The sequence below is a fragment of the Maylandia zebra genome, linkage group LG7 (genome assembly GCF_041146795.1).
Source record: "Maylandia zebra isolate NMK-2024a linkage group LG7, Mzebra_GT3a, whole genome shotgun sequence".
In the NCBI taxonomy this organism is placed as follows: domain Eukaryota; kingdom Metazoa; phylum Chordata; class Actinopteri; order Cichliformes; family Cichlidae; genus Maylandia; species Maylandia zebra.
In genome coordinates, this window is record NC_135173.1 from 68762281 (window position 1) to 68775492 (window position 13212).

The window sequence follows — 13212 nt, forward strand, 5'->3', positions numbered from 1 at the left end:
GTACACCCTGAACGCCTGCACTGGTCACGTGTTCGCACCGTGTTTAACACCAGTCACCGCATGATGCCCGTTTCCGTGGTGATGCCCCACAGATGTTTTCCTCCTGCAGTAGTTCCTTCGTTTTCTCATTTCCTGCTCTGACACTCCTCCATCAATAAATTAGAGGCGGAGATGCTCGTCAGCCAGCGGTCTCATCGCCTCTGCCTCGCCGTGATAACCGTCCCCGTCTCGGCGGAGGCGTTTAGAGAGCTGCAGATAAGCGGCGAGCTTGGGTGGGTTTCCCTGTGCCGCCCGCAGACGCTGCCTGCTGCTTTATTTCCTTCAGATAAAGAAATAAACGACCTCAAGGGGCGTTTGGCTTCGACAGATTGAGAAGAGGTGACGGGCGTCGCAGACAGTGATGGAGACTTTGCACACGGGCTCCATTGTTAATTAGCAGTCAGACTGATTGACCAGCGGCGAGGAGGCGTGACGGCAGGACACTCAGTTTGTCTTCATTTAGTCCGACTGACCCGACAGGCTTAGTGACGCAGTGCCTCCGTGATCCGCCGATGCTGTGATGTACCTTCAACACATCCAATAACCAGCGACGCTGATCGTGAAGCTCGCTGCTGTAAGCGAAGCACGTCTTTGTGTGCAGGGAGGAGAGCGAAGCTCCCGATGTCTCGATAACAATCCGCTCTGACTTCTGCTGCCTGCATCAGTGAGACTTGACCCCTGACCCCGGCTTGGTCACATGCAGACAGTGGCGGTCCTAGCCTGTTTGGCGCCCTGGGCGAACACAAATCCCCCAACCCGAGGATCACAACATAACCTAACAGACCCTAACACACCGACACCTTAGTTCACAGACTCCCTTTGTCTAAGGTGCATTTCTGGGATTTCACACAACCCAGGATTCAGATCATGAATCCATGATGGGCTTGGATTTACATCATTATGAATGAAATGTGCTCTATCTGGAAGCAGCAGGGCCCCTCCCCTTTCCACAGGTTGTGTGTGAGACTTTAAATCATCAAACTGTAAATTTTAAATTGTTATTGATCCTTTACCCCGAGTCCTAAAGTGTAGATTTATTTTCTTACTCCTCTTTGTTTCCTTGCACTGCTGTAGCTGGAGCCTCGTCGTCTCGTCTCTATATGCTGGACTGTCTGTAGCGGAGATGACAATAAAGTTTACTTTGACTTCAGCAGCGAGCACGCGCACCGAGGGCTCTCGCTCACTTTTCATGTATAGAATTTAGAAAAAACATCGGTGCAGATTATATGTCTGTATCAGGATGTCTGGTGTTTTCGTGTTTGTTGGTTTGTTTTTATTTTGTTTTATTTTGCGAGTTGGTTATTAGATGCTGCTCCCCGCCGATCTCCTCCCTGTGGCGCAAGCAGCAGGCGCACCTCGCAAACGGAGGGCGCCCTTACTCCCAGCAAAGGGGCGATAGAAAACCGATGCCTGTGCCATTCCCAGTATGCGCTGGCTGATGTCGGGGCAGCATGAGTACGAGAAATTTTTTATTTATTTTGTTTTGCCGATGCTCGTGATGCCGCCCCGGGCAACTGCCCGTGTCAGCCCTTCCGCTACTGCATGCAGAAGATTCTAACACAGCTCCCCGGTCCTCGCCGCAGCCTTGTCCTGATCATTACCACTGTTGGGACTAACGCGTTATTAAGTAACGCGTTACAGTAACTAGTTATTATGCCAAAACCAGGAGCGCGTTAGTCGTTACTGGGATTTAGATAGGGTCGTTACTCGTTACTTCGTGTGGTGGCATCGCGGAGCTTCCACAGATTCAATAACATTAGCAAGTGGTGGAGGCCAGCAGGTGGATGAAGGAAAAGGGAGGCAGAAGGAAAAGAGACCCGAGGCGGCCGCCGGTCCGAGTGTGAACTGAACTTCAGGTAAGAAGTTATGATCTGCAGTCTCTCTGGGTCAGATATGAACCAAGTTTAGGTGGAGTTTATTTTCGTTATTCTGACTTTCTCCGTACTGCGTGCTAGCTAGCATGACGGAGTTTCTATACAGCTGGGTGGTGCTATGATGTTAATGATGTTGAACTTTATTTTGTTCATAAGTTATTAGAGTTGCCAGCCGTCCCGTCTGGTATTCAGAGAAAATATTACGCGTTTCTTATTGAGGTGAAAAGGAACAGTTTGTCCTGGACTTCAGCTACAAAAAGACACAAAGCTGCAGTTATTCTGTGTCTTTGCTGCACAGCTGCCTCTTCTTCTCTCATCCTCTCCCCCTCCCTCTCCTGTTTCTACTTCAATCATGAAAACTGATCAATGATCAGCTGATCGGCTCTCTTGTTTGTTTATCGCCCACTTTGCGCCAGAAAGAGGAAACCAGCCGATGTCGCGCTAAACAACAGCAGCACGTTCAAGCTTGATCAGCTGTTGTTAGAATTTATTTAATATTAATTTCTAGTATCAGCTGATGTTTGCTGGAGCCACAGCTGTAAAGCTGCTGGTCATGATATGGTTTGGTTATCTGGTGAGAGGGAAACATGAAGATGAAACCAGGAGATGTCCTTACTGGATCATCAGAGCTGAACAGGTGATGGAGAAACAGGTTTACCTTTTAGGTGACATGAATGAGTTGAAGTTATGAACTGTTTCTGAGAGACAAATAACACCAGGATCCTTTTCTAAGTAGCTGACAGCTGGTAACTGTGCAGGGCCGGTCTAGCAAAGTGTTGCCAGGGGGCATGTAGGGCATTAACAGGGAGAGGGGGGCACAAAGAAATACTTTTCTTTCTTATTCTCATTTCAAATGTCTCGCTTTTAAAAAATAATTATCTGAATCTTACAACAAACGATTGATAGATTGATGCATATATACCATCAGAACAGTGAACATCACTGTCACAACAGTGTTTGTTTTCATTCAAAGGCTTTATGAGTTTTCCTATAATGGCAGCCGGTCTCTAGTCAAAATGCCCGGGACGATTTTCTGTCCCAGTCCAGCCCTGTATGCAGCTCATCTGCAGTCTGGTGTTACCTACATCTTCCTATTCAGAAGGCAGAATTTCCGAGTTCTGAGTACAATCAAAGCACCACGACTGCAGTTTTTGTGTTGGATGTAAAAGGCGCACATGACTCTGTGACGTAGGCTAGAATCATGGCGGCAGTCAATGACGGTCCAGGCGTGGGATTTCTCTCGTGGAAATATGCACATTATCTTTTCCTTTCTATTGGTCGGTGGCACAGTGCACTGTGGCAAGTAAGCAAGCTAGAAGACTGGCAAAGTTATGGGAGCAACACATTAACAAGAGAATTCTGAGTAAAACCAAAGTTACTTTCCCTAGTAACTAGTTACTCTGAAAGTAACGAGTAACTTGAAGTAACTGAGTTACTTTTGAGAGAAGTAACTAGTAATGTAACTAAGTTACTATTTTAAAGTAACTTACCCAACACTGATCATTACTGAGAGTTAATAACCGCTGCTTAACGGCGCCAAACGGATCCGCCTCATCGGCCGTGAAGCTGCTCGTTTATAAATCAATTGCCGGATAATTTAGCGCGGCGCAGAGTCGAGCCGGCCGGGCTGAAGCGATGATAATCAGCGCAGAGGGAAACGAGGCTCCTGCGGCAGATCTGCCAAAGACCTCGACGCCGTCAGGACTCTCCACCCATCTGCACACATCCGCCCGAAGACCAACAGAGCAGGGGCGGATCTAGAGAAATTTTCTTATGGTGGCAAAATCAAAGCCTTTTCCCCCCAAACACTCATGCAGGTGGTTACATGTGGTTACATGATTCAAATGCAGTAAGTATGCACGTTTTTCATATAAATATAGTCGATAACTTAATCATTGTCTGTAGCCCACATGATTACACACTTTAGTTACATAAAACATGTGAGTTTTGATGCTATGTACTGTATAGCCTGTATGATAAATAAATATGTAGCCCAATAAGTATAAACACTAGAAAGCTACACAACATGGGGCGCTTCATTTACAAACACAAGTCTAACTTGAGTTTCACTGTTTTTGTTAGAAAACAGTCACATTGTTGCAGCTTAAATTACACAAAATGTCAGAAATCTGCACCGTCATGAACAAACATGTAAACCTCATTTTTCATGATTTGTTGGATGAACCCTGAGGTCTGAAATACAACCGGACATTTGTGACTCCTTTGATTTTACGTTTGTATTTCACCCTCAGATTGTTTCATTTTATTTTTTCTTTTCAGCTCAACTGAATTTATTTATTTTTTTTACTTTCTTTTTATTGTTTTTCTTTAAACATTATACGGGGGGGTAACAACAAAACAAAACACCAAAACAACAACAACAACAAAAAGATAAATACAACAGGTAGGATAACAAAACAAACCCATGTTGGATCTCCTTGTTTCTACAGTTTGATCATTTCTCATTATCAGTGTGTTGGTCTTTATCCTGTTGGGTTTATGTACTCAGTCCATTTCTCCCACTTTTTATGGTATTGATCTTCCTGAGTCCTTATTCTGTAGGTCAATTGTTTGTATTTCATCTATAATTTTGATCCATTCGTCCTGTGATGGTGGGTCTATTGTGGTGTTCCCCGGTCATAGACCCACAAGATTTATCAAAGAGGGATGCCACAAAATTGCAGGTATCAGGATGAACGAAACTTAATTCATGATGTGGTGATATTTGAACTACTACTTAAATTTTACATTTATTCTCACGGTTCCCAGGCGTGATTGGCTGTATAGATGGCACTCACATTCCAATCATTGCTCCTTCAGTAAATGAAGGAGACTATGTGAACAGGAAGTCTTTCCACAGCATTAATGTACAGGTACATAGTTCCCTGTAGCATTTCAAACTAACAAATTATTTCATTATAGTAATGGATGCTAATTTGTGTTCTCTGCACTGTGAAGATCATATGTGATGCTGCCAACATTATCACAAATGTGGAAGCCAACTGCTCAGCCTCTGTGAGTGGTGGTGGTGGAGGACCCCCACCTGTTTTTCAGGCCTCCGCTTTTTTTTTTCTGTTGGCTATAACGGGCCACATTTGAGCATACAGAGTAAGCAAATATGTACTTGTAATGTGCTCAGATAATTTCAATAAGTGCTTACAGAAAGAAAATTAATGTAGCCTCTAACTGCAATTGATTTACATGGGACAAACAGACCAAGCACTATGGCTCATAATACAATTACACCTTACCTGTTTGGACTATATTTTTATATTTCATTTTTACTTGCTGCCAGGAACGTTTGGGGCCTGTTGGGTTGCACCTGCGCTCACATCACATCACAAAATAAAATGTATGAAATAAAAAATAAAATAAAATAAAATAACGTGTTAAATGGGTGGAAATCCCTCGATCAATGTTTAAATTAACACTCACGCATTGACTCTGTCGGCTATGTTTTGCCATGCATGCACAGCAAAATCCGAAGTGTTGATGTGAGTTAAAATTACTGGTGTTAAAAATTTCGAGTTGAAAAGTGTTGGTTTGAGAGTTACAGTAACACTAACGGTGCTGAAAAAGCTCTGTAGCCGGAGTTATTTCAAAGAGTCAATACTATAACACTCATTTGGAGTTGATTTCCACATCCGGGTTTTTCGCGCTCATGGGCATGAGGAGTCCGCCAGAAGTTTGCTGTCAAGATCGAGGAGGTTGTTCAGGTAAGAACTATACAACAAGACCTATGTTATTTTATCATTATTAAATATTGTAACTAACTAGCCTATAACATTATTTATCAGAAGCATGCAATATTTTCCTAATGTGGAGTGTATTCATCTGCGGTAAGAGATGGGATTCGTTAGCTTAGGTAGCTAAACTATCCTCTATAACAAGTTAATATTGCAGCGAAAATAAATGCGTGCTTAATATAATTCTCAATTCTAGTTAGTTCTAATGTCATAAGAGAAATGCTTTCCAGTGTTCAATGCTTATTAAATGAAACGAGGGAGGAGTTAGCTATCCTCTGGATATGTTAAATGTAATGTTAAAATTTGAATTTGTGGTAGCCTAGCTGGCAGCTAAGACAAATGCGTTTAGCCCACTGCTTTTAAGGGAAGCGAACATTCGCCTCAGAAATATCCTATTTAAAAGTGAACTAAACAATCACATGGAGACGTTCAAGTCAAGTTTTGGAAAGCGTCAAGATAGGCTAATTACACGTGCTACCAGCGAGTTTAGCAGTAGCCTAGCCTACAAATCTTTGAAGTGGCAGGGGGTTATGGAATTCTGTTAGATGTTAGTGACCAAGCAAGGCGCGCTGCGTTTGTGCATGGATTGCTTGCTAACGGTTAGGATATATCATACATGTTGTAGTAGGGCTGCTCAATTAATCGAATTTTAATCACGATTACGATCTGGGCTTTCAACGATCATTAAAAATGACTGAGCCGATTATTAGCCCCTCCCTCGTGCTTTACTCTCGCGCTGCTCCGTGTGGCAAATCGAGCGCACCTCTCTGCATTTCGAACACGTGTCACAACAATTAAGAGGACCCGAGGGAAGCTCGGAAAGCTAAGCAGAAGTTATTTGGAGAGGAGAGTGACTGCCGTTGGTTGAAAAGAGAGGTAAAAAAAACTTCAGTGGTGTGGAAACATTATGGGTTCAGTCAGACGTGGATCAAGTAGACATAGTGTGTAAACTTTGCTACAGTGTTGTAGCTGCACCACAGAGCAACACTGCAACGTTCACTAAACATAGATGTTTACATTTTTCATTTATTTTTTATATTGCAAACATTTGCACTGTTATCAGTATTTGCACACTATTTTATATTATTTTTTGACAATCTTTAAAGTCATTATTCAATACATTGTTATTGTTAAATAAATATCGTCAAATAATCGAGATCTCAATTTCAGTGAAAATAATCGTGATTATCATTTTTGCCATAATCGAGCAGCCCTATGTTGTAGTAGGCCTAATCTAAGGGAACATTTTCCCCTTTTCTACAGTTTTAGTGAAATAGGCTACCATCCAGTGTTTAAGACAAAGCGGTATAACGACTGAGGGTCGTTGACGTCGCCTCCACTGATAATCCTAGCATGTCGTGTCACAAAACAACCACCACAAAGTAGCAACTAGCCAGACGGCTGTGCATGTGTCAGAAACTCCCGATATAAATGTAAGACTTGCACTCATTAATTTACAGTATAAGGGATATTTGTTGTCATAAGTGAAAGCGTGATGAAGGCAGGTGTGCGTTCAACAGGAAATTTTATGTGGATTATCATCCTGACATGGTTTAAACAGAGATGCTTTTCCCCAAGTAGGCTACAGCGATTTACTCGCAACATAGCAGAACTAAGTATCTAGCCTGCGTGCAGACGAGAAGATCGCCGTTGTCGTCTTATAAACATGTGGATGGGTGGATAATTCATTGGATGCTATTTCTGTGTACCCAAGTTCAGCTATTTTAGTGCGCAGGGGGAAGCCAAATTATGTTCCTGAGGTTGAAGTGGTCTGTCACCCCTTCACAGATCATCACACAATGTATAGCCTAATATTTTCTTAAAGTTGTCCGGATTTGTTGCCACTTAAGCTATGGTTTAAATATATGGTAAAAAATATTCTGTGCCCCCTTCTCTCCACCAGGTGCTGTTGTAAGACATGTTGCTGAAAGTGAAATACCTCAATGTAAAGAAGTACATTAAATTGCACGCAGGATTCACTTATCTAGAATTCATCAGTGAAGGTAAGATAACCTGGCAGAACAAAATTTGTTGCACATGTATCAGTTCATCATGTTTGCATCTCATCTATTTAAAAAACGAATTAAATGTTAACACATTTTATTTTAATGTGTGACATTAAAAACAGTACAGAGCAGTAGGCCTAGGCCTATATTGTTGCTGCAGACTTGTCTAATTTAACCATTTTAAAGACAGGTAAAACAGCTGTTAATAAATATTAGCTAAATAAAAAAGTCAAAATTAGTTTTTAAAAAAGTTTTTCAGGCGTTTTAGGTGACATTATGCTTATCTTTTTGTAAAGCCAAAACCAAGTTTGGACTTCCGGATGCTGCTGACCTTGATATTTTCGATGAAACTGACACAGCTGTCGAAGAAGACATTTTTCTGGAGTTACTGGAGGCCCAACCAGACCTATGCCTGACAATACGTGAAAAGATTTCAGATGAAGGTAAATGTTATCATAACTTAAATTTTCAGAGTATAGCCCACTCAATGTAGAGCCAAGTTCTTTTGCTCTTGATGCAGATGACATTGACCTGTCTTCATGCAATATACATGACAGTGGACAGGGCTGGGTCATATTTGTATAGAATGTTGTCTGAACATGAACATTGAAATTGTGTTATTAATGGCATTGTGGAGTAGCCTAAAGAAAGTTAACCAAATCATCTCTCCCAAAGATTTTTGTCCTTTAGCTCATTCCACACCATCCTCCTCGGATACATTATCTTCCCTCACGGACACTATATCACTTTCATCAAGTGACAGTGACCTCAGGGAAAAGGGCATTCCTGCAGGCCGCAGTAGATCCAGCAAAGACAGTTCTGCACCAAATGTTTCTGTGTCAGAGGCTGCAAAAGAGGTAATTGAGAACAGAAAATGTCTTTTGTATTTTTGAGTTGACACCATTTATACTGTAGATTGTTATACAAATTGAAATTCAAAACATGGTGGTTCCCAACTTGCCCTGTATGAAAAAATGTTAGTAGAAGTTAGTGCTTCTTGCTAGATATGTCTTTCACAGGTTTGTTGACATTCCTCTAAACTTTCACCTTTACTGACAAACAAGTTTTTATTGTTATTATTTTCCCTTTTATATGAGCAGATGGTTAAAAATGCCTTGACTAGGAAACCTGGTGGAGAGGAAATTCTTGAAGAATACAACGCCGAAAATTCACTGAGCCACCGCACCCGGCGGCAGCTTGTTAACATATTGGCAAGTGATATGACTGAGAGACATGGGTAAGAGTAATAGTACCTAATAAAAAAGTAAAGATGGGCCATATGGAATATTCTTGTAATGTATACTGCAGTAAAGACACATACTTCTGATTTAACATTGTCAATTGTATTTCCTCTATAGCAGAATTCCCTCCCGTAAGCAAAAGGAGAAATATGCCCTTGGAATAATTACACTCTTTCCCTCATTGAAGGATCCATTTTCTCCAAACGGCTATGTAAGTCATGCAGTGATTGTAAAACAGCACATTATTTAGTTTTCATCATGGAATAATTACATCAGCTAAATGATTTAAAAGAAAAATCTTAATTCCTCTTTCGTAATAACTATTGTCATAAAACTGTATTGAAATTGTGGATGTTGTTTAACATGTATTGCACCTGTTACATGATAATAGTCCTTGGGTTTCTTTTTGCTGAATCTGCAAAGTCTGTAAGATCGCATTTGATGTTTATTTTTCATCTATGTTTAAATGTGACAGGAGCATTTCTACGACGGAGTGAAAGGCACTGGATATGTAGCGTGGCGCCTCAAAACCATGTCCAGGTCTACAACCAAACGGCCAGTGAAGGAAGTCCCAGTGCATCAAGAACAAGGGCCTAAGCGCAGAAGATTAGCAACCACATTGCCTCAGCAACTTGATGGAGATGCCTGCAAGGAGGCCATCTCATTTCTTGTTCACTCTCCTGATGAAGCAAGTGTATTTCAGAAGATGAAAATGACGTTCCAACATCGCCAGGATCTGGTGCATGATCCACAAAGAACTGCAGATGTCTTCAAAACATTTCCACGCTTTTTGGATGTCAAAGGACTAGTAAGTCAAATCACTTGATATTTTCAACTGTTAATCCTTTTTTTTTTGTTTTGCTGATGTGGATGGCAACAGTAAAAGATGTGATCATTGGTCATCCCAGTCAGGCTATATCCCATATTGGTCAAAATCACATTGCAATGTAAACAATGTTGAGCACTGTCTTTATGTCCTGTGTGTATGATGAACAGGTCAATCAAGACTTCCTGCTGCTGTTTGGTGCTGAAACAGCCACCAAGTTGCTTGAGAAGTGGGACATGTCATTCAAGCCAAAGGTTATTAAAGAAGCCAAACAGCTGACTCAGTCAACTGACCTGTGTCGTTTGATAAAAGCTGCTGAGAAACCAACAGAGAGTGATGTAAATGGTAGGCGTCGCACCATGCTTGTTTGATTTTAATAATATTTATTTTTACCTGTCATTTTGAAATTGTTTTATAAATTCAACCATACACAGACTGGGACAGTGACATGGCCTCTCTGCTGCTACTCCTTCAACTTTTGCCACCCACAGCTGGACGAAAGAGGAGAACCAAAATAAGTCCAACTGATGCAGCACACAAAATGGTGCACTTTCACAAGGTAAATATGTTGTCTCACTTTTTAAAATCCTACAAAACACTTTTTCAGTTTTTGCACTTTTTAGTTTTCCTCTCCATGAAGTATGTGTCTTAGTATTTTGTAATAAGTTAGCAAGGCACATAATGTCAAACTGAATGAATGGTTCATACTCAGCAAGTATAAGCTAGGCCTATATGTCAATATCTCATTTGTTTTTAGTCATGCTGCAGCATTGATGAACACTTGCAAGCAAGAGATGGTAAACAACCATACATCCTCGCTGTTGGTCGAACCCAGAACAGCATTGACACCTTCTACATCGCAGTGGACAAACAGCTCATCCCCTGCCAAGCCACCAGCTCACTCAGTGCTTTTGATGAACTTTTCAAATCCCACTACGTGTTCAACTTATCTTACGACGAGTCACTGGTTCATCTCTACAGTTTTGTGCAGACCACCATATTCAACATTGATGCCACCTCAACAGATGAGTCACCACGTGTTCGTGAGTTGCGTGCCAAAATGTTGAATGAGAACCATGTTTAAATGTTTTATCTGTCAAACTCTGCATAGCACCAGTCAGGCTTTGATAAGTCATTTGCGACTAGGTCACAGTTTTTATCCAAGCACCAAATTTAATGACTTGTTCAAATTGTTGTATCCAGGTAGGAACATGATTCCCAAACACCACTTTATGTTGCACTACCCAACTTGCATCAGAAAAATTGGGCCATTATTGCATGTATGGAGCATGAGAGGTGAGGCTAAACATAGGGTGTTCAAAGACACCCTTAAGAACTTTAAGAACATCACAGTGTCACTTGCCAAAAAACATCAAACATCCATAGCATACAAGTGGGAGACATGTCCTTTAAGCCATGTTGAGTATGGGCCCTTGAAATCATTTGATGTTGATAGTGAGGAAAATAGTGAAATGATCTCCCTAGGCTTGCCTGCTGTTGCAGAAGAGGCTTTCGCTGCTAATTGGGTTAACATTAATGGGACTGAGTACAGAACAGGATTGGTCATTTGTTGTGGTTCTGAACATGAGATGCCGGTGTTTTGCAGAATAAAAACAATAGTTTTGGTCAATAGTCACACCTACTTCATAGTTCAGAAGCTTGTGGTTGAAAATTTCAGTGAACATTGCCATGCTTATAAAGTGTTTGAAACGGATGAAAAAGATGTTGTTAAAGCAGACTGTATTGAAATATACAAGCCCTTTGATTTGCAAAGTGCTTATGGTGATGATGATGGTCTGTACATTGTGCCATTATTTTTGTTGTGAACGTATGCTGTATGGTGCTTGGAATTTAATATTTATTAAAATGCTTATGTGACCAATTTTATGTTTTCTCCTTTTATCCTGTAAAGGGACTTAACAAGGACTTTCACTGAATGTAACACAGTAGTCATACAGTAATTGCACTTTAATGCATTTTTGTATTCAGACAATTAATACAGACTAGTATTTAAAAGCTCATATATGTCACTTTAAAGTGCCAAAATAACACTGTAAAAGTTACAGAATAACACTCTAAGTGAAAACAGTCAACACAATCCAGTGTGAAAATAAACACTTAAAAGTGTCATAAATAACACCATAGTTGTTGTGTAGTAACACCCTCAGTGAAAAGAGTTAACCCAAGCCAGTGTAAAAGTGAACACTTATCAGTGTCCTAAAACAACACTATAAATGTTAGGTAGTTACACTCTGAGTGAAGACACTTCACACCATACAGAGTGAAATTTTAACACTATGGGTGTTATATTTTTAACACTACAATGGAGTTAAAATAATAACACTTTGCAAAGTGTTACTTTAACTCTAAACCAGTGAGAATTATATAAACACTGGAAAAGTGTTAACTTTAACACTATAGGAGTTGAATTAACACTGGAGATTTTGCTGTGTGCTCACTTTCTTTTGCAGCTGTGGCTGTGTTACTTTTTTTCCACGGAATTTGCATGTTATCGGCATATGCTGCCATCAGAATTTCGGCCTCAAGCGCTGTAAAATACATTGACCGCGCCTTCTTTCCCTCCGTCTCCATGGTGACTCGCTTAATCTGTGCTCCACTAATCAGGGCTTTATGTATCCTCGTGCGCGCTTAACTTGGGGTTAAAGCAACTCCGCGTTGATTGAACTAATTGTTATCAGCCTTTCTGAAACCGAATATTCCGAGTTGGACAGTTCGGGGTTACTCAACCCTGAGTATCGTTTTTCACTCTGAGTTTTCTAAACCGGCTTCCTGAAATAGGGCCCAGATAAGGAACGAATGAAAACACAGACTAAAGCACACAGGAGGTGATCAGGGGTAGTGAAAGTGTTGGAGTCAAATGTTAAATGTTGCCATCATTGTACTTAAACTTGTAAGTCTTGGTTCAAACTATATGGTCAAGGACATTCCTTTGTTTGTGACCCCCTCCCCAGCCTGTTGAATGGTGGGGGAGGCTGTAGTCTTTTATTACAGGCACAGCCTATGTGAGGGTTCTGTTTTCTTGTTTAGTAAACGTCCTGCCTTTATGACCCTTTTGGTGAGCAGGAGGTCACACAAACGCACGCCCAAACACACACACACATGCACACGCATACACACAGACACATACCTAGAAACTAGAATTCTGTGATCTGTTGTGTACACGTAGCCTGGGTTTTGGGGTAAGTCGCGTTTCCTGCCGCAAACGTAAAAGAAGTCCAAGGGTGAAATACACTGCAAAGTATTTATTGGGCAGTACGTGGTGTGTGGATCGTTGACGAATGAAGTGAAATTGTGCGCTAAGCAGAAGTGAGTGTGTCTGGCATCACGGTGTGTGTGAAAAGGTATCCAGCTGGGGCAGACATGATTCTGCAGGTCACCTGCCCAGTGGACAAAAAGAAATAAAATATTTGTGTGGATGAAGTATGAATGATAACATGAAGAGTGTTTGGTGTTTCTCAG

The 13212-nt window shown here is 41.1% G+C and overlaps 1 protein-coding gene across 1 annotated transcript; it reads left to right on the top strand.

Moving 5' to 3' along the window:
- Nucleotides 1–4519: 4519 nt before the first annotated feature.
- On the top strand, nucleotides 4520–11619 carry LOC112435229 (uncharacterized). The gene is made up of 10 exons (XM_076886989.1): nucleotides 4520–5629; nucleotides 7563–7662; nucleotides 7962–8108; nucleotides 8341–8522; nucleotides 8766–8902; nucleotides 9024–9117; nucleotides 9382–9714; nucleotides 9903–10077; nucleotides 10167–10291; nucleotides 10490–11619. The coding sequence occupies exons 2-10, from the start codon at nucleotides 7578–7580 to the stop codon at nucleotides 10814–10816; spliced, it is 1605 nt and encodes a 534-aa protein (XP_076743104.1). The 5' UTR covers nucleotides 4520–5629; nucleotides 7563–7577; the 3' UTR covers nucleotides 10817–11619.
- The last annotated feature ends 1593 nt before the right edge of the window (nucleotides 11620–13212 follow it).

Excerpts from the sequence above, each read along its gene's own strand:
- LOC112435229 (XM_076886989.1), top strand. The coding sequence starts at position 7,578 with ATGTTGCTGAAAGTGAAATACCTCAATGTAAAGAAGTACATTAAATTG. Across the intron at positions 7,663-7,961 it reads TCTAGAATTCATCAGTGAAG|CCAAAACCAAGTTTGGACTT; the intron begins GTAAGATAACCT and ends CTTTTTGTAAAG. Across the intron at positions 8,523-8,765 it reads TGTCAGAGGCTGCAAAAGAG|ATGGTTAAAAATGCCTTGAC; the intron begins GTAATTGAGAAC and ends TTATATGAGCAG.